This window comes from Osmia lignaria, chromosome 15, assembly GCF_051020975.1.
Source record: "Osmia lignaria lignaria isolate PbOS001 chromosome 15, iyOsmLign1, whole genome shotgun sequence".
In the NCBI taxonomy this organism is placed as follows: Eukaryota; Metazoa; Arthropoda; class Insecta; order Hymenoptera; family Megachilidae; genus Osmia; species Osmia lignaria.
Window position 1 is genome coordinate 11,515,079 of NC_135046.1, and position 24,837 is coordinate 11,539,915.

At 34.1% G+C, this 24,837-nt stretch overlaps 6 protein-coding genes across 9 annotated transcripts; 2 read left to right on the forward strand and 4 right to left on the reverse strand.

The window, feature by feature from the left end:
* The first annotated feature begins 19 nt into the window (after positions 1-19).
* Positions 20-2,360, forward strand: ArgRS-m (arginyl-tRNA synthetase, mitochondrial). The gene is made up of 5 exons (XM_034333241.2): positions 20-156; positions 462-1,620; positions 1,695-1,822; positions 1,906-2,129; positions 2,210-2,360. Exons 1-5 carry the CDS (start codon positions 121-123, stop codon positions 2,358-2,360), a joined length of 1,698 nt encoding a protein of 565 aa, XP_034189132.2. The 5' UTR covers positions 20-120.
* Positions 2,356-18,819, reverse strand: LOC117608315 (small ribosomal subunit protein uS9m-like). Its single transcript, XM_034333229.2, has 11 exons — positions 18,461-18,819; positions 18,237-18,360; positions 18,043-18,146; positions 17,771-17,944; positions 17,607-17,692; positions 17,399-17,474; positions 17,209-17,334; positions 17,082-17,124; positions 16,761-16,876; positions 2,702-2,864; positions 2,356-2,632 (listed from the first exon to the last, which is right to left on the reverse strand). Exons 1-11 carry the CDS (start codon positions 18,566-18,568, stop codon positions 2,541-2,543), a joined length of 1,212 nt encoding a protein of 403 aa, XP_034189120.2. The 5' UTR covers positions 18,569-18,819; the 3' UTR covers positions 2,356-2,540.
* On the reverse strand, positions 3,802-6,723 carry LOC143305200 (transient receptor potential channel pyrexia-like). Its single transcript, XM_076692647.1, has one exon. It carries the CDS (start codon positions 6,721-6,723, stop codon positions 3,802-3,804), a length of 2,922 nt encoding a protein of 973 aa, XP_076548762.1.
* Positions 9,671-16,027, reverse strand: LOC117608316 (transient receptor potential cation channel subfamily A member 1). Of its 2 annotated transcripts, none has more exons than XM_034333231.2 (3): positions 15,524-16,027; positions 14,165-14,323; positions 9,671-14,068 (listed from the first exon to the last, which is right to left on the reverse strand). In XM_034333231.2, exon 3 carries the CDS (start codon positions 14,027-14,029, stop codon positions 11,126-11,128), a length of 2,904 nt encoding a protein of 967 aa, XP_034189122.1. In that variant the 5' UTR covers positions 14,030-14,068; positions 14,165-14,323; positions 15,524-16,027; the 3' UTR covers positions 9,671-11,125. The 2 variants fall into 2 exon arrangements, with proteins under 2 accessions (XP_034189122.1, XP_034189121.1); XM_034333230.2 differs by having other exon boundaries at positions 15,484-16,027.
* A 1,620-nt stretch (positions 18,820-20,439) lies between the features above and the next one.
* On the reverse strand, positions 20,440-23,533 carry Vang (Strabismus domain-containing protein Vang). Of its 3 annotated transcripts, none has more exons than XM_034333237.2 (5): positions 23,339-23,533; positions 23,054-23,246; positions 22,378-22,969; positions 22,147-22,305; positions 20,440-22,075 (listed from the first exon to the last, which is right to left on the reverse strand). In XM_034333237.2, the coding sequence occupies exons 2-5, from the start codon at positions 23,182-23,184 to the stop codon at positions 21,239-21,241; spliced, it is 1,719 nt and encodes a 572-aa protein (XP_034189128.2). In that variant the 5' UTR covers positions 23,185-23,246; positions 23,339-23,533; the 3' UTR covers positions 20,440-21,238. The 3 variants fall into 3 exon arrangements, with proteins under 3 accessions (XP_034189128.2, XP_034189129.2, XP_034189127.2); XM_034333238.2 differs by having other exon boundaries at positions 20,441-22,075; positions 23,054-23,305; positions 23,380-23,533; XM_034333236.2 differs by having other exon boundaries at positions 20,441-22,075; positions 23,054-23,533.
* A 118-nt stretch (positions 23,534-23,651) lies between these two features.
* RpS27 (ribosomal protein S27) lies at positions 23,652-24,711 on the forward strand. Its single transcript, XM_034333250.2, has 2 exons — positions 23,652-23,801; positions 24,380-24,711. The coding sequence occupies exon 2, from the start codon at positions 24,381-24,383 to the stop codon at positions 24,636-24,638; it is 258 nt and encodes an 85-aa protein (XP_034189141.1). The 5' UTR covers positions 23,652-23,801; position 24,380; the 3' UTR covers positions 24,639-24,711.
* The last annotated feature ends 126 nt before the right edge of the window (positions 24,712-24,837 follow it).

The following is a 24,837-nucleotide window of genomic DNA, read 5'->3' on the forward strand; positions in this document are numbered from 1 at the left end:
CCCGAGTGTGTTGTAAAATTAAAAATTCTGGAAAATTATATATTTATATTGATTTAAATGTATCTTATAACTTAATTTCCGATATATTTATTTATGTCAAAGTAATTTTATTGTCATAACATGAGTAACTGTTTAAGGAGTATAATTTTTAAAAAGGTATAACAGTAGTTTTACTATTTATATACCTTAAATGTGAAACAAAATAATTACAAGTTTAAGCATTTGTAATAAATTCTTTTTATTTATTTTTGATAAAATAGTTAACATTATTAAAATTAAAAAATGTTTATTTTGTTGTCACATACCGGTGGTTTACTTTTATCAGTAGTTATTACTTATAATTCATTTGTTCGTTATAAATTTCTATATTAGAACACATTATATTTAAAACTGTTTTTTATGAATTGAATCACATATGTATTAAATTATTTCAAATATAATTAAACCCTATTCTGTTTTAGGTTATAAAACCTTTGCAAAATATAGACAATGTTTATCAACAAAAACTTATATCTAATTTACACGTGAAGTGTAATCAAACATGCGATACATACTGTTTTATGCTTCCTTTGAAATCGGAAGATTATAACATAACAAATGAAATAAAAAATCTTGCACAAAATAATATAAATAGCACTTTTGATGATGTTATAATAAAAGATGATACTGTATATTTTAATGTATCAAGAGATAAGTATTTGAAGGCAATCTTAGAAAGCAATTTTTCTGCTGTAGCACCACCATTAGTTATAAATAATGATAAAAATGTCATTGTAGAATTTAGTTCACCAAACATTGCTAAACCATTTCATTTTGGACACTTGCGTTCCACAATTATAGGAAACTGTATAGCTAATATAAATACTTTTTTACAAAATCAAGTTGAAAAAATAAATTACCTAGGAGACTGGGGTACACAATTTGGTTTTATTCAATTAGGAATTGAAATGACAAATATTGAGGATGCAAAACTACAAACAGATCCTATTAAAACTTTGTATCAAGTATATGTTACTGCCAATAAGTTAGCTGAAAGCAATCCAACATTACATGAGCGTGCTAAAGAAATATTTAAACAACTAGAATTAGGGGATAGCACAATTTATAAAAATTGGCAAAGAATTAGACATTATACTGTCAAGGAATTGGAAAAGACATATAAAAGGATAGGTGTAGTCTTTGATAAATATGAATGGGAATCTATGTACACTGCTAAAAATATACAAAAAATACTTGATTTGATGGAAGAAAGACAGTTATTAACATTAGATAATGATAACAGGAAGGTAATAGCCATAAGTAATGAAAGGACAGTTCCAATTATTAAAAGTGACGATTCATCATTGTATATAACTCGAGATATTGCTGCTGCTATTAATAGGTTTGAGAGATACAAATTTGATGCTATGTATTATGTTGTGGACTATAGTCAAACAGAGCATTTTAATAATTTAATTCAGATTTTAAATAAAATGCAATTACCATGGGTAGATAGATTAAAACATGTTAAATATGGTAGAATACATGGTATGAGTACAAGAAAAGGAACAGCAGTATTTTTAGAGGATATTTTAAATGAGGCCAAAGAAATTATGAGACAAAAACAAATTAATACAAAGAGTAAGTTAATTTCATCTATAATCAAAGACAAAGTATCAAGTAAATGAAATGTTTAAATTTTTATTTTATTTTAGCAACTAAGGTATCATTAGAAGATCTTGATTCTACTTCTGACATTTTGGGTATTTCTGGTATAATTGTTTATGATCTAAAACAAAATAGAATGAACAATTATGAGTTTAATTGGAACTCTATACTCAATGTAAGTTGTTTAAACAAAGTAATAGCTTCTATTAGAAGTGTCAATGTTATTCATTAATTATGAATTACATATTTTAATATTAGATGAAAGGTGATTCTGGAATAAAATTACAATATACTCATTGCCGATTATGTAGCTTAGAACGTCTATCTAATGCTACGTTAGTAACAGAGTGTGATCCAAGTTTGTTAAAAGAACCAGAAGTTGATAATTTGATCACACTAATCAGTCAATTTGATGAAGTAATAATTAAATCTTATGAACAATTAGAACCATGCATATTAACAGTATATCTTTTGCATTTATGGTTAGTGTGGATATATTACATGAATAATTGTAAGTATATTAATTTATGCACCACTTGTAATGTATTCATTTTTTCTACAGCAAAGCAATCAATGTTGCTATGCGTACATTGAGAATAAAGGGTGAATCAGTTGACTTAGGGAATCAAAGACTGTTGCTATTTCATGTAGCAAAAATTATTCTTGCTCGAGGTATGAAATTATTAGGTTTAACACCTTTGGAGGAAATGTAATGAAAACGAGTATAATTTTAACAATAAATCCCAGTTTTATACGTATAATGCTTATGGACTGTTTGTCATGATTTCCTACAGTGGTCATTCTATTATTTTGAAAATATTTGAGAGATATTTTATAAGAACTTATTCAAGTCTATTAGATACATTCAGCATACACAGAATCGGAAAACAGAATTAACGTTTCTTCCACGTGAATTTTCTTCGAGCTCCTTCCTGTCCATACTTCTTTCTTTCGCGGACCCTCCGATCGAATGTTAGAAGTCCGGCTAAGCAAAATATTCCTTTTATAGATTATATCTTTAACAATTAATAAGCAATTAGATTCTTTTCCTTACCAATTCTCATTTTTTCTATCATCTCGATACTGACAAAATTTCGAAGCGCCTTAGAAATACCCCAACGAATAAGGCCTGATTGTCCAGTTGGTCCCCCACCATAAGCGGTTGCTTCAACATCAACTTTTTCGCTCATATCCGTAAATATTAAAGGAAATATAACCTGTAATACAAAATAGATTATGTTCAATATAATTAGAGTAATTTTTTAATGCACGAAGTGTTAGAAAATAGATTATTAATCAAGTTATGTGCCGAGTATCACGCTGCTAATAAATTTTACAGTATGTATATATTGTACGTAGTATAATATTTTTATTATCTTTTTCAAAATTTTATCATAAGTTTTGAATTTAACACGGCACGAAACCTGTTAACACTTTGACGACTGTTGTCACGTATTCTTGATTATGATGCTTAATTTTTTATACCATTACTTTTATCTACTAAATGAAATGTAAATAAGGATATGGTTGTCAAAGTGTTAAGTGCAATGCAAATAAAAGTATTTTCTCAAGGTGATTAAACTGATTTCTATCTACCTGATGATTTAACTTAATAATTAATTTTATAATTTTATTTCATATGAAAAAAAGAGAAACACCAGTTTAATTACCTAATTCTTAGAAAATTTCTTACAATGAAACGTGCCGGTCCTAGTCAAGTGTATTTATCTTGACGATTTCCTACAATTAACAACTCTTCTCTTATGCAAATGTTTAAACAACTACCATCAGGACGATCATTAAATTATAGACTCGTTACTCGAATACAAAATATTCAGATTCATCTCTTACAATTAACAATTATTTTTATTAAACTTTCATCACGATCAAAGAGACTTAAACTGTATAAAAAAAATTACGACTATTATTATGAATAAGTTTACGAAGTAACTCCTTCTCGCCACTTTCACTCTGTTCCCCCTAGGGGTCACTTGTTTTTTTACGACATTCGAACTTACGGTTATTTACATAGAAACTTAATTCATTGCGAAACTTTCGATCATTTGTATCTTTCGTTCACTAATTACAACTATCCCCGACGAGAGTCCTCCGTTTTGAGTTTTAAATGATTGTAATTTCAGTACCTAGAAGATCTCAGTTACTCTTTTCCTTCGTCAGACTTTTCACAACACTTTCCAGCGTCTTATTAGTATCTAACAGCTGCTCCTTCAGCGATTTGATCGTGTCCTCGTAGGATTGCAATTTGTTAGCCAGGTTCTCAATGACCATTTGCAAACTAGGATCTGAGTACTCCTCGGTCTGTTGTCTCATCCACATCACGTGATCGCTCAGGCTGACATTATCATCGTTCATAAACGGTATATTCTTCTGAGCGATCTCGTAGGCTGCTTTCAGGATGTCCTTGGGCAGCCTCTTCTCCAGAGGATTCAAAGGTTTTACCACCAGGACCCTTTTCCTGTTCTCCACGTTGATCTTATGATCGGACATCCACTTTCGGAAAGCGTATGGGATGGAACTATTATGCAGGACCATTTCGGTAAATAGAATCAATTTCGTTTGACGGACTAGCTTAGTCAGCCCGGCGTGGTTTCGTAGGCCCTGGATGTCATGGACAGCGATCCCCACCAGTAGGTTCATCAGGATCACCGTGACGAACACGATGAACAGAGTGAATAGTATTTGAGAGCATACGGACAGAGGATGATAAATGACGAAAGGTCCTTCGGATTCTAATCCCTGATCGATCTGAGTGATTAGACTGTCGAAGTCCAGCTCACCAGCCATCATAGCCAACACTTTGATAAGCCCTGTGAACGGGTTACCGAAAGACGGTTCCCCGACGAAGATAACGCAGAAACTGACGGTGAAGCCTATCAGCAATCCGGAATAAGCTAGCAATAACTTAGCGAATTCGAATTGTATATGGGTAAACATTGCCACGTAGGTGCCAAATGCCGGCAGCTGGCCGACCATCAGCATCAGGTTCGTCCAGGCGCATAGTATCGCGAATGCCCCCACGTAGTTCTGCCAGTCGTAGGTGCGTCCGGTGTAGATGAACGAGGTGACGAACACGCTGATGATGACCACACCGTCAAGAACGTTATCGATATTGGAGAAGTACTGTTTGGCTGAGGTGTAGACCATGAAACCGAAGATCTTTCTGGGAATTGATATGCAGGTGAAGATGAAGAGTAGGTACCACTGAATCTCGATGACGGGTCTTCTGAAGAGGAAGCCGGAGATGCGTTTGCTGCTGCAGATCTTGGAGCTGCTCGCATCGTCGTAGTTGTAACACTTGTAGGCTAACGCGGTGAGGACGTAGGTGGTCATGCAGATGACGGTCATAGCGTATAGCATGATCCTGAGCAGATAAAACTTCCTTATCTTTTCCCATTTCAGATGGAGGAATGCCATCACTAGCGGATGGGAGAGCAGATCCTTGCGACGTTCCTGGACGAAGGTGTTGATGAAGCTGGTCTCGCATTGATTACCACTGGGGAAGAGTAGATCGAAGTGCAGCCTCATTTCGAACTCCCTGTTATGGGGGACGGGTCTCCTGAGGGTTATCGAAGCGTCCAACCTCTGTCGGAACACCTGTAGAGACTCGGGGATCTTCCTGAGGATAATGTTCAACGCGGACAGTCCTGCGCTGGTGGTCGCACTGACATCGGCGCCCGCCCAGATTAGAACATCGACGCAGTGGGACTGCTCGTTTAGCGCAGCCACGTGAAGAGGAGTGAAGCCGGTCTTGTCCGCGGCGTTGATCAGGGCGCCGTGTTTCAGCAGAAGCTCCACCAGCTTAGCGGACGAATGCGTGGTCATCACAGCGAAATGAAGGGGTGTTCTGTGCGCCCTATCCACGGCGTTGATATTCGTACCGGGTGATTCGAGTAGCAATTCTACGCATTTTATGGACTGGACGAAGCAGGCTACGTGGAGCGGGGTCTCGCCCGTATGGTTCTTTTCGACGACGCTCGCTCCTCGTTCCAGCAACAGTTCCACGATCTCCACCGCTGCTGCCCTAATGGCGCAATGCAAAACTGGCTCGACCATCTCTTGATAAAGACAGGTACTAGGCTTCGCGCCGTTATCTAGAAGCACTCGGGCTGCGTCCACGGAGTTCCCTAACACAGCAAAGTGAAGAGGCGTGTAATGATTGATAGGATTCCTGCAATTGATATCGACACCCTTCTCGATCAGATGCTCGATGCAAGCTACGTTGCCGCTCAGCGATGCGGCCAGGATCGCGTTCATGCCAGTGCAAGGCTCGACGTATTCGCACTTGACTCCCCAGTCTTCCAGTTTCGGTAGAAGCCGAGCCAGCCCTCGGTAACAGCACCACATGTACGCTATATTCCTTATCCTCTCGCCCGAAAGCATTTCTGGTAAAACGTTGCACTTTTCTAGCTCCAGCAGCAGTTTCATCTCGGCGGTGGTGACGATGGACCACATTATCGACCGTAGATCGTTGCCGTTGATCTGGGCCTGTTTCATCACGTCCAGGTTGTCGTAGAACAGGGACTCGTCGACGGGTGGCGGAGTACCAGCGTCGATCTCCACATGATCGTTCCTGGAATTGATCAGAGGAGCATCGTTGATCACTATCGTCTCCGAGTTACTCGACTGTCGATATCTGACTGAACGGAAGGTGGAGGCGAACCTAGCGGGCAGAAGATCGTTCGATCGGTCGTTCAAGTTCGACATAGAGGAATGTTTGATTCGTCCTTCGTGGGCGATCGGTAACCTGAGTGTTTGGGTCATTTGTTCGGTAACCGCATCGCTGATGTACGTCTTCATCGAGGAATCTCTGTCGTCGTCGTCGTCGTCGTCGTCGAAGTTGAAGCTGGCTCGACGATTTTTTAATCTCGTTAAGGAATAATGTCTGGTTCTTCTGCCGCGACTCGTCAACCTCTTCGTTTTTCTTTCGTCCACGTTCTCGTGGATTTCTCCGTCTCCTTCCATCGCCCTCCAACAATCATTTTCGTCAAATGACAGACGACGATCTCTTAAACTGGTTAACGAGTAACGACGCGGCCTTTCCTCGGAAACGTTCATCTCGATCTTCGTCTTTAATCTGTACCTTCTGTACGTCTTATCGTTGGTTCGTTTCTAAAAGAATGTATCCCCTTTTTGACCGCGATGAAAATAACGAAGAAACTGCGCGGTAACACAAGAACACACTCTCTGCTATCGTTGATCACCTCGACAGAACGTTCCAATCGTCATACCTCGGCCTCACTCTTTTCTTCGTTTATCACGTCACGTCCCAAAGTCATTTGGATCACTTTAAGAGAATGCTCTCGTCATTGCAGTACACGCGACTACCGGTGTCACTCGCCCGACTGACTTATATTAGCTACTTCGTATTGGATTCGTTCTATATATAAGTTCATAGGAAAATACATTGCTTCCGTTCGAGCAGCCAGTACTCCCTCGAATAGGGACCTTGAACTTAAAAACCAACGGTACACAGGGTCACTTCCAAGCAAGTCTCACGTTGCAGTAAACTAGCTTTCTGTTGATCAAAATTCCATCCAATCGATTTTTACTCCTTCTTCCTTTTTTTTTTTTCTTTTATTCTGGGATCCTCTGTCTGACTTAAATAGGTACTTGCTATTTCTTCTCTTTGGAATCTTCTTATTGGAATTTCTCTTCAGTTTCTTCAAGTTTATGTATCTTCTTATGCACCTTCATGAGCACATTTCATTGTAGAATAATAATTATTGAGTTATGATTTACCAGGAAATTGTGAGTTTATACCAGAAACATTATACAAAGTATAACTCAAATTAATTTAAACAATTTCATCATATATTGATCAATAGCCATTCAGATTTTACTTCTTATTTATTAAGCTTTGATGAAATTCAAAAGTATGCATATGAGATTACCAAACATATAAGAAATTTAAATATTCTGAATCAGTTATTCATTTTAGTTGACACTGATATGTAAAGTCTTATGATTTTATGCTTTCTAATTAAATTTTATGCAATGTATATTAAAACAAAATGGATAGTCTTGATATATCACAGTAAAATTATTTAATTTCCATCAAAAGACTTTTATACATAAATTATATCATTTATAAAAATATGAATATTCCTGTTTCCATTATTCATTCATAAATTAATTATTAAATTATCAAATTTCATTCGTTCCTTTCAAAAACACTTTGCTTATAGAATAACTTAACATTAAATTCTAATCTAAATATTTCCCATGAATAACAATGATTCCTTATAACAATGCTCAATACAAAATGAAATATTCTTAAACTCTTCACACGTGTCCATCGCTCTCGTTATTTTTAATTCAAACAAGTGTTGGAAATAAAAATTTATAAATTCTCACTAATGTCAATCTACAACGCGTCTTTCAGTCCATGACATCACCGTTAATCAATAATTATCAATCTTTTGCCAACAGGTAATGAATAAATTGTTCACAGAGGTTCACTGACACCTCTGACAGGAAAGGTAAGATTCACCGGGATCCATTCGAACACTTTTCACAATTAATAAAGAGAAAGCTGTGTCGCAGATCTTATACGAGTCGATCGAGAAATGAAAGACGGAGCTGAAACTCCACGCGATACAAAAGTCCGCTCGAATGTGAGTCTTTTCGCGGATCCGACGTGTCTTTAAGATGTTCCGTAAAATCTAGATACATTCACGAGGCCTGAAATCCAGCGTCCTTGTTCAATTCCATCACGGCCGGTAATTGTGTTTCATCGCGGTACAGACTTTGTTCAGAATCAGATTTTCTATAAATTGAAACCGGTTCTTTCAAATAGTTCCACGAACATACATATAACGAATACCAATACTCATATTTGAATATTCTAAAAATGAGATAAGTTTATCATCGGCTATAATTTCTTTTTTTTTTAATTAGAAGTGATGATTTAATAATTCGAGTAAAATATATTTTATTTGTTTAATTATTATCAATGGTGTTAATTAAAATTGGAACAGTTGAGATTAGGTAATTTTCTAATGTTATTAATTTGCATTTTTATATGCAAATTTTGTATGACTGATGTACCGTTTTTTGAAACAAAGGAACAAATTATGGACATCTCTTTTAATTGCTTTAGAACTTGATTCTAGATTTGCAATTGAAGTTGCATTGAGTCGAGAGATATAGTGGGAAGAGGTTACAGCTAAATGGCTAATTAATGAAAAAATAATTGGTAGTCACATTCTTAGAAGTTATCAAACGTTTCCTTAGTTGATAATATCGTGTAAAATGATAAGAGATATTTTTAGGTAGTGATCTCTCAGTATTTCTGTAGAAATCATTAAATGCTTTTACAAATTCACATTGCGCCTTCGTTTTATATTATTTTTTTCATTTTGGTATTTAAACATCTTTCGAAACGTGTTTAAAGTTACAAAAATACCGAAGTTTACGTAAAATTATATTGAGCAACAAGGTGGTTCTTTTAAATTGCTCAGCAGACATAACAGAAATATAATATTCAGGTTGAAAAAATATTATTTAATTTCTTTTTTATAAATTATTTTAAATGATACTCCTTTAAAAAATGTTGTCTTTAATATTTTTCAATCAATTAGGTTTATTTTGAGATATCTCAATCAGGGTATGATAAATTTTTAATTAAAGATTTACAACGTTCATTAGCAAATCTTCGATACTAATTCCTAGCTTTCTAGGGTAATGAGTAATCGCTTTATTACCACAATTAAACACTGTTTCAGTTTCCATTAGTAAGTGATTATGTTTTTATTTGAAACTGTAAACAAGGTGACTAGCTAAGCATTAATGAATACAGTGATTCATGTCCAAAAGAAATATGTAGATTTAAACGGTAACTATAATTACCAATATACAACAGAAAAAAGTAATAAATGGAAATAAATGTACTATGAAAAAAGTAAAAAGATTTTCAGGATACTTAAACTCATTTTGTTTAAAAATTTTTATTATTTACTTCTTAAACGATAAGCCATACCAAATGTTATAAACTAACGAAGGCTGTAATTAAAATTGACGTTACGGATAAATTTATTGTATAATACCAACTGTAACAATAAAGTTACAAAGAAGAAAACATTAAACAAACAGTATAAATTTCTTATAAAATTATACTATAATTTAATTATAGGATTTCTTCATTTAACAGTAAAGAGGCAGAAACATCAAATGTCAAACCATGATGAAAGTTTAACCGGAAGCTTAACGCAAGTCACTGCAAACATTCATGACATTCAAAATTATAAATGATTATAATTTGCATACTTGTAATGAATTCCAAGAGATAGGGAAGAAACATTAATTTTATTCGAATGATTGAAAGGCACTTAACTTTTTGACAGCTTTGATGATCAAGTTTTTTTTAACCCATTCATTCCTCACCTTATTTTTATTTATTGAATCACGTATCAATTACAGTTTAAAAATAAGGAATTACTTGTTAGATACAAAATTATAAAATTCATAAAATTCAAGAAATATACGGCTGTAAAAGTATCAAGAAATATTTCTACTCCTGTCGCATAAGAAACATCTTTTAAAAAATATTATCAATAATTTTCATAATCTTTTGCCTATGCACTAAAGAATTGCAATTATTTTTCAATCATCATCATTAAATAAATGTTACATACAACTCGTTGCCATAAAACTTCTCTAAAATTTCCTTCGAATTAAATTTTATTTCAAAAATTATTTTTAACATACAAAGAAACACCTGTAACAACTTGGGAACAATTTATTTATATTCTTTATGTACAGTCAAATATAAAAATTAAAATCCAATTAAAATCACGTTTCAGGTCTCATACAATATCATTAGTACATTAAATATGAAAATATTTCAGGTAGTATTCAATAATTTATTCCTAAATATTCCTACGATTTTTACAATATTCGTGTTATGGACGGAATTTAACATATTCTACAATATTTTACAAATATTGAGCACGAGTCTCTCTTTGAATCTTTCAGCTACGAAGACGGTATAACAACTTTCTCAGATGCAACAAAAAAATATGTTTCTCGTGTTCTTGACACACAAAACGACGAAAGAGCGCTTGCCTCGAAGAACGGAAATTATCATAAATTTCAAACTTTCGTCTATTTCAGTGTCACGTGTATATATACACAAATATTTTATACATATTGTGTTTCTTTCATCAAAATCATGAATTGGTATTTAATCGATGATCTTATACGATCATCTGTTTCATCTTTAAAAGATTATGTCCAAATTTAAATAGGAAGCACTGCAATAATTAATATAAAAAAAATTCCAACATGAGAAATGATAAAACTCTAATCTTCAAAATTTAAAATACAAGATTGTATAGAAATGTTTCAAAGCGAGTCTGAAATCTCTAAGAATGATCCAACGATTTAGAGTCCTTCAGATCGTTCACACGATATCTTCAAGGTTTCAAGAACTTAAAAAGAAAAAAAAAAGAAGATACGTCTAATTATTCTCATCCTCTTCCTTGCCGCGCTTCTTCATTACTAGATGCATCACTAGATCTTGAAGAAGCTGATGATTTCTTTCACAGATTTGCTTCACCTCGGCTAACTCTCCTTTGATCGTGTAATCATCGAAAGGGACAACGTCTTCTTCGGGTAATCGTCGACGAAACGAGGTGTACGGTTCACTTTTCAGATACGTATGCACGGTGCTGGTACTCTTTCTACTGTACAACGTGCCGGACATGCCTTTACGTTCTTTCGCGACCTTGTGGGCGGCGAATAACAAGTCGCGAGGTAATCTAGTTTCTCTGGGGTTAAGAGGTCGGACGGTTAGAACCGCTCTCAAGGGCGACGGTAACAATAACGCGGTCCACCTTAAGAATTTCGTTAATCGTTTAGGCATGAGCCCGAGAAAAAGTGCGGTCTCCACGTCGCAGATCAGTTTGGTCTGCCTAACCAGTTTAGCCAATCCAGCCGTCTTTTGTAGTCCTTTTATGTCGTGCACTGCTATGCCGACCAGTAGATTCATCAGTACTATGGTGACGAATAAGAGGAACAAGACGAACGATAACTGAGCGGACACCTGCAACAAGATCCACGAGGTACCTCCTGAATCTGTTGAGTTACCGTCCTCTTCCCTAGGGAAGAACAGGTCTTCGAAGTCAAGTTCCCCGGTCATCATTACCAGCACTTTGATTAGACCTATGTGTGGGCTACTGAAGGACTTGGAGCGTGGAAAGATCACGCAGAAGCTCGCGGTGAAACCTACCAGGAGACAAGCGTAGGCTAACAGAAGCTTGAACACTTGCGCCTGGACGCTGGTGAACATCGCCACGTACGCTCCGAATATCGGCAATTGTCCTATCATTAGCATAAGGTTGCTCCATCCGCAGAGAACCGCGAACGCCCCGACGTGATTCTGCCACGCGTACGTTCTGCCGGTGTAAATGAACGACGTAGCGAAAACGCTCAGTATCACGCACCACTCCACCATGTTCTCGGCCTGAGTGAAGAACTGGCGGACCGAGAGATAGGTAGGAATGCTGGTCAATTTGCGGAACGCTTCTAGAATAGTGAGCACCATTAACGCGTACCACTCCAGCTCCAGCAGAGCTGGATGTCTATAAAGAAAACCGTTGATTCCGGTAGTATTTGCACATAATGGCGGCTGAGCGTTATCTAATTGACCGTGAGACTCGTTGTAACAGTTGTGAGCTAAGGCAGTCATTACCCAACCTGTGAGTATGAGAACGTAGAACAAGTAAAATACCAGCCTACCCACGTAATACTTTCGAATCTTCTGCCATTTTAAATGGAGGAATGCCTGGCAGAGGGGATGCTCCAGAATCTCTTTGTATCCTTCTTTCACAAAGGTGCCAAGATACCTTATTTCACCTTGTTGCTGGTGCATCAAGAGAGGATGGAAATCGAGTCTAAGTTCTACCTCTCCTGTTGCTGATCCATGTTGATGAAGAGTTATGGAAGCATCCAGTCGTTGTTTAAAGACGTTCAGAGATGTAGGGGTCTTACGTAGGATGATGGACAGGGCACTGGTGCCACCCTTAGTCCTGGCGCTGAGATCAGCTCCATGTTGGATCAGAATATCCACGCATTGAGAAAGCTCGTTCAAAGCAGCTATATGAAGAGGTGTATAGCCATATTTGTCTGTTTTGTTCACATTCGCCTTCCAAGTTATAAGGAACTCAGTCACGTCGTAGGCTAATAAGGATCTGCCTAAAGCAAGATGCAGAGGAGTTCTTCCATCGCTATCTTCCACATTAAGATCACAGCCTCCTTTCTTCAGCAATACCTCCACACATTCCAAGGAATGAGAGCGAGCAGCTATATGCAAAGCTGTCTGGTCCCTATGATTCTTCAGATGAACGTTTGCCCCTTTCTCTACCAACAAATCCACATTTTCCACGCAACTGGCTTCTGCAGCCAGATGCAGAGCAGTGTCACCCTTTTTGGTCATCAGATCCAACTCGCAACCGGCGTCCAAGAGAACAGTCAAACAGGCTGGATCCCCTCTGTCAGCTACATGATGAATAGCCCCATACCCATTGCAGTCCAAATTGTTCAAAGTTGGATTACACGGTGCTAGAAGCTTCAGAACGTTCAAAGCATTTGATCTAGCTGCAGCGTGCAACACAGTCTCCTCTCCTAAAGAGGACTCCTGACTGATGCCTAGCTGAAGAAAATGCTGAGCTACCTTGAAAGCGTCACCGAAAGCAGCATAATGAAAGGGAGTATGGATCCGTCTTAGGTCCATGTTAGCCCCATTAGCTAGCAGATATTGTACGCCTTCTAGAGAATTACTAAAAGCACACAGGTGAAGAGGAGTTAGGCCCTGTCCTTGTTCAGAGTAGTTCAAGTCTGCGCCGCATTTGTGCAGATTTATGATAACATCCTCTCGGCCAAGAAAACTGGCATACAGCAGAAGAGTGTCTATTTCGTGTTGTCTGTAGGCCTTGACGAAACGTTCCGAGTCTTCCAGATCTATTTTGTTACCTTCCAAGTCGTCCAGTAGTTGCAGTCGACCTCCTACGTATCTCATGTGTTCTACCAACAGGTTCCTGATCATATTTTTGTTCACCTGCAAGGTGCAATTGATCTCTTCTGTACAGGAACTCTCGCTAGGACAGGTGGAGTAGCAATGGGGTTCCTCTATGGGTGGTGGTGTTCCATATTCCAAAGTTCGCTCGTCGGATGACCAGCTCGTTTCTGGCTCTGTACGAAGCGTACTCCTCGAAGTCAACCAACGCGTCAGTAGCAAGGATTTCATGATGCGATTCGGAGGACTCGGAATTGACACCGCTTCGTTTTCTATGTCGATGATCCTTTCCAGTTGCACCTTCTTTTTAGCTGGTGGTGAATCCGAGCTCTGCGAACGGTTCTCCATCCTCTCCGCCTACCACTCTATCGCAGTTACATCATTGATCTACAAAGAACATTGTTATGAGTAGCTGGTCGCACGTGGAAGGGATCCCAAAGCGGTAATTCATGAACGTTTGTTCTTATACAATCGTGAACGTACATTCCTCGAAGAAGATGAAATCACTTTGCTTAATCGATAGATCCGTTTAGACTGATTTGTTGGACTCATCATTTTGTTGAGGTAGCATTCTTTGTATTGCGGCTTGGTTAATGACGGTTTTCAGAGGAGATCGCGTTTTATTGTTTATCGAGATCCGTACTGTTGAAAGATGTGATTTTTAGTAAAATTTATTCATCATTTTCTGAGTTGAGAGTCATCTTTTGATTTTTGGTGAAGAGTATTAAGGTAAAACGTGAACTACCCTTTCCTCACTATTTTAAAATTTTAAGGGTTCTGAAATTCTAAGATACTGAAATTCTAAAATTCTAACATTCTAGGATTCTAAGTTTCTAAACTTCTAAAATTTATAAATTCCAAAATTCTAAGGTTTTAGAAATCTAAAATTCCCAAATTCTAAAATATGAAACTTGACCCTCAGAAAGATTTAAAAAGCAAGAAATGTTAAAAAGTATTCACTCTTCAATTATCATCCGGGTATCTTTCAATTAATCCATCTAATTTGTATTATAGTAATTTCGTCAATTAAGTATTAAGAAGGACAGATGATCTTTGATGACGTCTGATTCCGTATCACGTGAGGTGTGAATGTCAATTGGAAAATCGAGCACATACACACTGACAACTGTGTACCGTCGCACCGTTACCTTTAAATTGATATTATTTATATACAGTTTCGTGTCGTTTAGAAGATGTCTAAGACAGGGACCTTCTTGACATTTCGATTCAATTCGAAAACACGAAAGTATGTTATCCACGTATTTCGCATTCTTAAGATTTAAAACAAGTTTCAATTACAGAGAATATATGAGAACATAGAACAGTATTTTAAAACGTCACCAATAATTACACAATTCTTTTTTTTTATTATTAATGAAATACACATGAATCTTGTGTATTAAAAACACTTGGAAGGAATAAACATTTTAATTAAAAAATAATAAAAAACATTCAGTTAGTTTAAAACTTGTTTCTGTTTACTAAGATACACGTGGATTACTTTCACTATGTAAATCTTTAATTTAATTCACAAACATTTCTTCTATTATTTTTCTATCGATATCTTGATACCGAATTAAAACGTATATTTAGAAAAGAAAACCCAGGAGAAGTTAAAGACTAATTAAAGATTAATTTCATTTACATTGCATTATTGCAATTCCTATACACTTTAAACTATCAAAATATATCAAAGTTTCCTATTATATATCATCACCAGGTGTAATTGCTTCACTGTAAGATTCAAAAGATAACTCTTTTCAACTCTTTTTCAATCGGATCCTCGGTATTTAATCACTAACGCGTATAATATTTCTTCGAAATTCTCCAATGGATGTTTACCGATAACTTTGAAATGTTGTTCGACCACCTTTTTTCCACTTTCGAATTTAATCGATCGATTGACGATCCACGACGATTCGTGTATCGGGTATCACAATATCGTGAGCCTGTCGTTCTATTGAACGGCTCGATTAATACTGAGCTCAGATCGTGTCTTCTTGCACGCATTGTCTGTCCTGAGATCCCGGAGACCACGATAATTCGCATACACCATAAATTATCAACAATTCGCATAATACTGTCTTCCTTCCACTCTTACAAACTTTTGCGTATAATACCATTATTTCGAGTGCATAACTATCGTTGAAAAGTATTATGGACGTACATATAATATTTATTAATATCTTCTTGAGAAGACATTTGCTTTAACAAATTTTTTACTATCCAGCAAGGATCTACCAGACATTTTGTTGAGAATCAAGAAACGAGGATTGACAATTATAAAAAAAGTAAAAATGATACAGTTTGTCATTAAAAATTCATAAAAATGTTAAACAAAGAAATTCATGATACTTAAATTAATTTGAAGACTTTCAACAGGTTTAATTTGTATTATTTCTTTAATGTAAAATTTAATCTATTTTTTATGTACATGATGCAACTTATTTATTTGAAATTATCATGGAAAAAATTATTCTTAATTTTTTAACTAAAAATGTTTAAACAAATAGTAATATTTTATGAACTAAAAGAAAATTAAGATATTGGCAACATGATAAATATGAGCAATTATAATATTTAAATAAGCGTAAAAACAACAAAGTAAATTGAACGATGATCATGATAAATAATCATCAATCACGATTTTTTAAATTTAGATCCGAAACAAGGATTGTAAGATCCGTTTATATAACGATGCCGACAGGATGTTAAAAAAATTAATTGAATAAGAAAATCGCATTATGTGTTACTTTTATCATGGGAGAGTTATTTATCCTTGAAACAACCATCTCGCTAAATTCCGATTTGATTACACCATAGAAACAGTTATTGCAATTACTGTGTGGGTAATTTTGTGTGCATATTGCAAATATTTTAGTTGTAAAAGTAAACTTACCTGATTCTAATGACTAACATATATGTATATTTAAATCAATGCATAATACTTACCTGTTTTTACATAAATTTAAATAATGTACGATTTTTCATACATTTTAAATTGCATATTTCAAGTTGTAACGAAATCCGAGTTGTTTAACTATGGGTATATTTAAAAAAAAATTATTGAATCACTTACTTGTTCTCGACAATATGTATCCTGGAAATATGAGATGTCTTCTCCATTAATGGTAATATTTCCAGTTCCGTTACCTATCACTTTAACGTCGCCATATGCCTTTTTTCTTTTACAATCTAAACAAATAATTTTACAATCGCGATATTAAATGTACTATACAAGTAACCTACAGTGCAATTAATGTTATTAAACCATTCATTTGCAATTATTCCTTAAATGTAATAAACTGCATTAGTCTGGACAACAGGATTACAATATTATGAAATTCAATAAAATTTTAATACTGTGGTAACATTAGCATTAACTCTTTGCTTTACTTACTTTTAAGTAAAATATAAGGTCTGTTGTTTTCATCATACTGGAACTGTAATAGCAAAAGAATATGTCAATTTGTTGGCATTAAAAAGTTAATAAATGGCACAATAAAGGGGATTTGAAATGAACTTACTTCTGGAAGGTCCAAGGTGCTGCTAATAGCTCTTAACTCGTTTCTATACTGCATGCACAAAGGAGCTGCATATTTTGATACTGGATGGTCAACCAGTCTTTGTATACTAGTTAAAAAGTATTCATACTGCAATAAACCAAAATATTTAATAAATACGGAGAAAAATGTTACAGTCACAAAATTAAATTACCTCTGTATCAGTGAGTTCTTCAAATAACCTGGATTCTAATTCATTTTTCTTAAACCATTCTGATGTCTTTAAATTGCTGGAAACAATAAAAAAAAAAAATTACAACATGAATAAAAAAAGAATTATAACAATTTAGAAAAATAATATAGCTTATTGTATATTGTTCTAAAACGATGAAATAGATGTAGCAAACAAAATTGGTATTTACACTTTATCTTCAGGGGTAGGTAGGTTCATAGCTTTAATTCTCTCATCTTCAATTTTATTTAACTCGTTCATAGATTCTGCAATTTTCTGTGCACAAAAATATTATATGCAATAATGTTTTATACATAATCCATTACCAACATGCTGACATATTATAAAACTTACGTGTAATACTTCATAATAGTTAGGTTTGGTAGTATAAAAGAGGAAGTGATGTGCTCTACCACTTTCATCAAATTCAGCTTCTTTTTTGCCTGCATACAGCTTACTAGGGTGAGCCAACATAGGACGAGCTTCTGGCTCATATAAACCAGATGGAAATAAATATTTTATTGCTCTCTGTAAACATAAATAAACTTAATACAATTTAATAATACTTGATCGAAAGAATAATAAGATACTAATTATGTATTATACATAAAATAAATGCAATTTACATCAGCATCTTTCTGAGAAAAATTATCAGGATCTTCACCCATGATATTTGCTAGATGTCTCATTCCAATATCATATTCCGCTATTTGTTTCTCTATGAATTCCTCTAAAATCAACATATAATTGTTCATTAATTTATCCTTACATTTGATTTAATAATATCATAAACTTAGATTATAATATATTTTAAACTTACTATAATCTTTAGCTTGCTGTAGATAAATTTTCATCGCTTTGGCAATTTTCTTATTTGATTGTTTACCAGAATCATCAACAGCAAGCACATCACTAGCTGTAGAATATGATCTAGGTAAAATGCTCTAAAATCATACAAATTACATTATTGCAAAGTTATAAAAATGAATTGATAATGGTTGAAATATTTATTGAATTAATTATAATTTTTAATTTTTAATTTACCAAACATTGAAAAACGCTCAACGCATTTCCAGTTGTACCGAAATTGTTAACATTCAGTACATTTCGTATATTTACAAAACGTGTAAACATTGTCACAGCCATCCTCATTAATTAATATAAACCAAAGCTTGTTACCAAGTATTATCCATACAATGATTAAAATCACTCATATATTAAAAGTGTATGTGAAACCTTTTATCATTCATTTTTTATTTTATATTTCACAGATTATTACAATTTATTTTTGTTCAATCAGCTGATTCCTTGCTACTGTTCCAGTCAGTTCCAGTCATAGATGGTCATAGACAAAGTATGTATAGACCGAGCATCCATTGTATAAGCGGTGATGCATACGATGAGAGAGAGAAAAATAATAAGAGGAGTTACTCTCTCTTTTCAATGCCGAAAAGATGGGGAAAGCCTCAATAGGGGAAACGACGAATCGGCGCGAGGAGATGATGAGAAGTGCTCCCCACTTCTTCGGCATTGAAAAGAGTTCACCAGAGTCCATAACTGCGAAAAGACCAATTTTCGTTCTTCGCGCATCTCCAGTACGCATCTTTGCCCTGATTGGCGATACTCCCAAACGAAGTGGAAAGCGATTAGCAGAGAGCTCGCTGCGTTCCCCCACCATCTTCCAACCTGCGCGTCGCAGTATGGACTCTGGTGAACTGCGTTATATGTGTACATACATACATATGCCGTGCATTTTGAAGCACTATTCGGTGTCACAACGCGTTTGCGCAGACGAAGTATGCTTAAGCCAATCAGAATTAACATGCGCAAAATGAACAAAAACTCGTCGCAGAGAGAACGATGGTCTTTTACAAAACGAATAATACAATAAATAAATTAATATTGAATTCATGTTTTATATAGCAACTGTATCATGGAATTTATTAATCTTAAAACGAACTATTTTATTTTGAATAAAATTTAAAAGAATACATATTACAAACCCGATAAAGGAAATAAACATTTTATTTTCTATTTTTCACATATTACTATAAATATATGTCTTGCATTGAAATATTTTTTCATAGAACAATTTGAGACTTATAAGTAAAATTTGAAGTAATAAGTTTATTTGTTTATTTTTCTGTAGCATTTTTGCGACAATAGAATTCTATCTTGTGCGTGCTTGGGTTTATTTTTTTTACAAAATATAGCTGTCTTACCAAATTACATTTCTAATATATTATATTTCACATAGAACCGAATAAAAATGTAATACACAATGTCAAAAAGTGTATTAAAAAATTAATATGTACTATACAGCAAATTTATACTCCATTGTCAATTGATACATTCATCACACTCACACATAAATAAAAAAAGTTCATGGATAAGACTACCCATAATAATATTGCATACTTACAAAATTGTAAAATTTGAAATATTTTTGTATGTCCTTGACACAACATTCTTAAATTACTACAATATTAAATAATACAATTTATGAGTAGAGGCAAGTGATATACATTTTGTGTTACTTAAACTGTGATATGTTAAACATTTTTTAGGCATATATAAATTTACACTCAATCCTTTTCAAGTACGAAAATTTAAATATCGAATAGAAGTACAAAAAAAATGCAATCGCAACATTATGCATTTATAATATTATTTTGTTTCTAAATCACTTTTAATACTAATATCGTCAAAATTAATTACTATCGAAGCCTACTTTGCTCGATACTGTATATATGTTTCAATAGCATGTGTAATTAAATGCAATACAAAATTATCAGCCTTTTGGAATATGAAATGTTTTAAAACAATACAAAAATTTAATATAAAATTAGAAATTAACACAGTAGAAATAGGTATATTAAGTAATACCAAAACATATAGTATTTTAAATGTATAACATAAAGTATTATAAATACATACAATATTGTATAAATGCATATAAAGATGTATACTTTTTCAGTTTTAAATATAAATAAATTAATATTTAATTGTTTTAAGTACAGAGCCGAATACTAAAATATTAAAACAAAAATTTTAAAGTATACTTTTAATGCTTGATCGGTCAAAAAATTAATTTATGAATTTAAATCAATAATTGCATGTAGTATATAAATTAAACAGTCTGCCATATAAATATGTTATAAAAATGTATTATTTTCTTATTTAAAATGTTTAATTTTAATTATTTTTCGTTTGTTACTGTTGCTAGCAAAATTATTGCTATGAGATTAAATGAATTAAAAATACATGATAAAAATATACGTATGTCAGTTAAGTGGTAAACGAGATACTAACATGGAATCTTTAATTAAAACGATAACGCTTAATACTTTACATTCTTAAAAATCGGTAGGAAATATTTGTTCCTTAAGCAATCTTGTGTATAATAGTCTTTGTTTTACTTATCTTTGTTTAAAACAATATACTAACTACTGAAATAAAATACCGAAAATGAATTTTCTTATTTATGTTATAAGTAAGGAGAAATTAAATAATTTCATTAAAGTGAGTTCACTACATTGGAAACTATGTTGTCATGTACGAAACTTTCTCCATTACAAAATATACTTTAGAAAACCTTTATCACTTTTATGAGTATTATATTCTGCATGCTTCAGTGTCATTTTTTGCTATAATTCACAATATAGATACACTATTACGTTATTTTTTTTCAGATATATACAATAAAAAAGTTATTGATATTTAGTAACTTTTGTATTCGTTAAGAATACAAATATCAGGCTGTAAATTATCTCTCCCACCCCTTGGAAAAAATACAAAAACTGAGCTATCTGTTTTAGGCTGTTAGACCGACGTTTCGGAATTTAGTCTTAATAAAAATTTGTTAGATTTAGGATGTGCGAGTTGTTCGGTAAGGTGAAAATGGGGTAAGTGGTATACTGTACATAGAAGCGCTACTTCACCTTGTCTTAATTGAAATTCGCAGCCATTAGCAAGCGGTCGCGAAGGTAATTCTCCCTCGCAGACTAAAGCCCAATGATGCGATCGTTTCTGCCTCTCTTTCTCATTTGATAAAACAGGACTGGTTACGAAGAAAGGTTCCAAAAATGCGCGTGGTGCTGCATCTTGAGCCAAACATCGTGCAAGTCTAGTTAAAATGGACTCAACAGAATGACGTGGTTGTTGTCGAGTAACCCTCAAGTATTTCTGCAGTGCTCTTGCCATAGATGGAAACACTGCTTGTGCAGCTTCCATAGGATCCATGGGACCTGAATTTGGAGTCGACTCAACTTCTGAGTGCAAACGTTTAATATGTGCAAATGCTTCTTCAGCGGCAGTGATTAGTCTTGCTCTGCGTTTTCTTACTCTACGTTCATAATCATGTTCTTCGTAAAATCGTTCATTGTGGCTAGAATCTCTACGACGAGTTTGAGTCGTTATTACTGCTCTATCACCGCTACCTCCTCGCGATTGAACACCACCAGTTACTCCTCCATCAACTTCATAAAATTTGAAGCTTGATTGTTTTCTACCAGATTTTGAAACTGGCAATCTTTCTAAATATGGATTATAAATGGGAAATTCCGTGTAATATCTTTCTAATACCCAAACTGCTGCTCGCTGTATTGATAATTGTCCAATTGCGTAAGATCGTGATTCGCCATCTGGCGACCTTACAACCTTAAATATTAATATTAATATTAATATATTGATAATAGATGTGGAAATATAAAAAGAATAATTATACGTACTTTAAGATAAAACATAGGTTGTTGGTGGCGAATTTCAATTAATAATATAGCAACATAATGAATAAAGAGTAGAGTATCTGCAAGAGTGCCAGCATAATTTACTAAATTTTTGTACTCTGTTATTTCACCATTAGCAGCTGTCTTAGCACTCTCTGTAACCTATAAATAACAAATTATATGTAATTATGCGTATATTAAGATGAAATTTCAAAATATTAAAAAAATATATACCTGAACAACATAGAATAGCCAATAAGTACAAATACATAATGTGGTGAGAAGCAATACACCTGCTCTGAATAAGAATATACGCGGCATGGTAGCATTTCTTGAACGTAAAAACACAGCCCAGCTTCCAATACCTAATAGCACCAACTTGAAAGCTAAACCTAACAACTGGCCTTTGCATTCAGCATTACATGACAGTAACTGTAGTTTTTGTTGCATTGTTAGAACAGTTGTAGAGTCAGGAAAAAATCCAAGTTTAGGCAGTATAACCATAGTTATTGGACTGAGAAAAGCACTCAGTCCAAGTATCATTGCTACAATAGGCCCCATAAATCGATTACAGGAACCAAAGGATCCCTCATTGTCACTTGGCCAATGACTAACATCTTCAGTTGATTCAGATCTATCAGATGTGTTTCCAGTAACCGCTGTAGTATTTTCACCCCAGTTTTCATCCTGAGGTAGAATCTGAACTTCTATAACTTCTTGACCTAAATTATCAACGCTATCACCTCTAACATTAACAGTTGTTTGAAAAGGTGCCATTTCAGTGGAGTCTAAATTATGTCTCTCTTTCTTCTGACTGCGATTGGTCCTTTGAAAAAATATTCATGTTAACAGAGATTTCTTACAAAACAATATTAATTAAATTATATAGTTTCCTAGGGCATTAAAATACCTGGTACTTCTGTGCGAGTGTTGTCTGTGATGAGATTTAGAACTATGAGTACGATGATGTTTTTGAGAAGTTCTGCTATGATGGCTATGGCTATGCTCGCTAGCCCCCGATTTTACGCTCTCCGTCTCCATTCCCCGACAAAGGCTACCTTCCTCCTGTTACCCCATAAGAACATACCTTCTTCCACTGATAACTAAACACCACGCACATGTGTATACATTTATACGTAATGTATTAATCGGAAAATTGAAACTATAAAGTTATAAAATGGTGCATCAGGCTCACAGAATTTTGCGGACATTTTCCATGTATGAAATCTTTTGTACCTTCAACATTTTAAGATAGGAAGTACATTTTTTAATACATTAGATTTCTATCATTGAAGAATATTGTAACAAAAATGTTTATCTAATGCAATTTTCTTTAAAGCATTATAAAACAGACGCCGACACGCCTAAAGTTTATATTATTCTCACCCTCTTGTTACCACATTCCGGAATAATCGTTAGGGAAAAAACAACATGATTTTCTAGGGATATATAATTTTTAGTAACTTCCAAAGGATATTTACTAGGGAAAAATAACAAAATTAAGAACTTGATTCAGTTGGTAACAATGAATCACTATTAGGGATTTTGTTGGTATAAAAACAGACCGATCTTGTCCTTTTCAGTGTATAACGTTGTTGCTAAAACACGTGGCGAACAGTCTAATCATTGAATTTAAAGCAAAATACGAGCATAATCACGTAAGTAAACACACACAATAAAATATTCAGTATTGTGCTTCACGTGTACAATGAAAAAAATAATCAATTATCCCTAAATTTTGTTATATCAGTATCTACTTAACTGCTTCAAGTAGTACGCTCAGAGTGCACGATAGAAATTCTTTGAAAGTATATAAAGTATTATGTATATAACTATTGATATATTCTCTTAATTCCCTGATGTTATGTATAAAGTACGTTACATTAAACATAAGATTTACTGTAAGCATAGAAATTTTTGTATTGCGCGTTTATACGTAATGTACTCTAGAACTTGTCATCTGTTGCCTGATATAACGTAAACTTTTAACACGGCAGTTTCTTCTTTCTTAATTAAGTTTCTTGTGATTGACAAAAATATAAATAGCAAACTTATATCTAATTGTGTATAATTATTGAGTATATTCACTTGGATACTTTCAAAATATCAATCCTTAAATGAAAAGCACTTATTACAGAAGTGTTTTACATTGAGTTATCTGTTTTGTTTTAAGCAGATGAAAACTATTAAAATATATAATTTATTTATATATTGTTTTATGGATGTTTTGTTGTAGAATGCCTCTTGCTAAAGATCTACTTCACCCAAGTCCAGCAGAAGAGAAGAGGAAGCACAAGTTAAAAAGGCTTGTACAGAAGCCGAACAGTTACTTTATGGATGTCAAATGCCCAGGATGTTATGCAATTAAAACAATCTTTTCGCATGCACAGAGATCAGTAGAGTGTGATGGTTGCCGAACGATATTGTGTACATCCACTGGTGGTAAAGCTCGGTTAACAGAAGGTTGCTCCTTTAGAAGAAAGGTTCAATGTTAATGTAACAATGATTAAAACAACATAATGTATCCATTTCTCTTTATATTAAATAAATAAAAAGAATTATTGTATAGGTTATTTGTATTTATTATATCTTACTAAAAGATGTTATTTTAAAACATTTATTTTCAATCCTTGTAGATTATCAAGTTAAAATATACGTCCGATTTCTGTAAATATTAAATGTACATACAAATAG

Excerpts from the sequence above, each read along its gene's own strand:
- Vang (XM_034333237.2), bottom strand. The coding sequence starts at position 23,184 with ATGGAGACGGAGAGCGTAAAATCGGGGGCTAGCGAGCATAGCCATAGC. Across the intron at positions 22,970-23,053 it reads CACTCGCACAGAAGTACCAG|GACCAATCGCAGTCAGAAGA; the intron begins GTATTTTAATGC and ends ATTTTTTCAAAG. Across the intron at positions 22,076-22,146 it reads AACCTATGTTTTATCTTAAA|GTTGTAAGGTCGCCAGATGG; the intron begins GTACGTATAATT and ends TTAATATTTAAG.
- LOC143305200 (XM_076692647.1), bottom strand. The coding sequence starts at position 6,723 with ATGAACGTTTCCGAGGAAAGGCCGCGTCGTTACTCGTTAACCAGTTTA.
- LOC117608316 (XM_034333231.2), bottom strand. The coding sequence starts at position 14,029 with ATGGAGAACCGTTCGCAGAGCTCGGATTCACCACCAGCTAAAAAGAAG.
- RpS27 (XM_034333250.2), top strand. The coding sequence starts at position 24,381 with ATGCCTCTTGCTAAAGATCTACTTCACCCAAGTCCAGCAGAAGAGAAG.
- LOC117608315 (XM_034333229.2), bottom strand. The coding sequence starts at position 18,568 with ATGAGGATGGCTGTGACAATGTTTACACGTTTTGTAAATATACGAAAT. Across the intron at positions 18,147-18,236 it reads ACAGCAAGCTAAAGATTATA|AGGAATTCATAGAGAAACAA; the intron begins GTAAGTTTAAAA and ends TGTTGATTTTAG. Across the intron at positions 16,877-17,081 it reads ACCTTATATTTTACTTAAAA|ATTGTAAAAGAAAAAAGGCA; the intron begins GTAAGTAAAGCA and ends TTATTTGTTTAG.
- ArgRS-m (XM_034333241.2), top strand. The coding sequence starts at position 121 with ATGAGTAACTGTTTAAGGAGTATAATTTTTAAAAAG. Across the intron at positions 1,621-1,694 it reads AAAACAAATTAATACAAAGA|CAACTAAGGTATCATTAGAA; the intron begins GTAAGTTAATTT and ends ATTTTATTTTAG. Across the intron at positions 2,130-2,209 it reads GTATATCTTTTGCATTTATG|CAAAGCAATCAATGTTGCTA; the intron begins GTTAGTGTGGAT and ends TTTTTTCTACAG.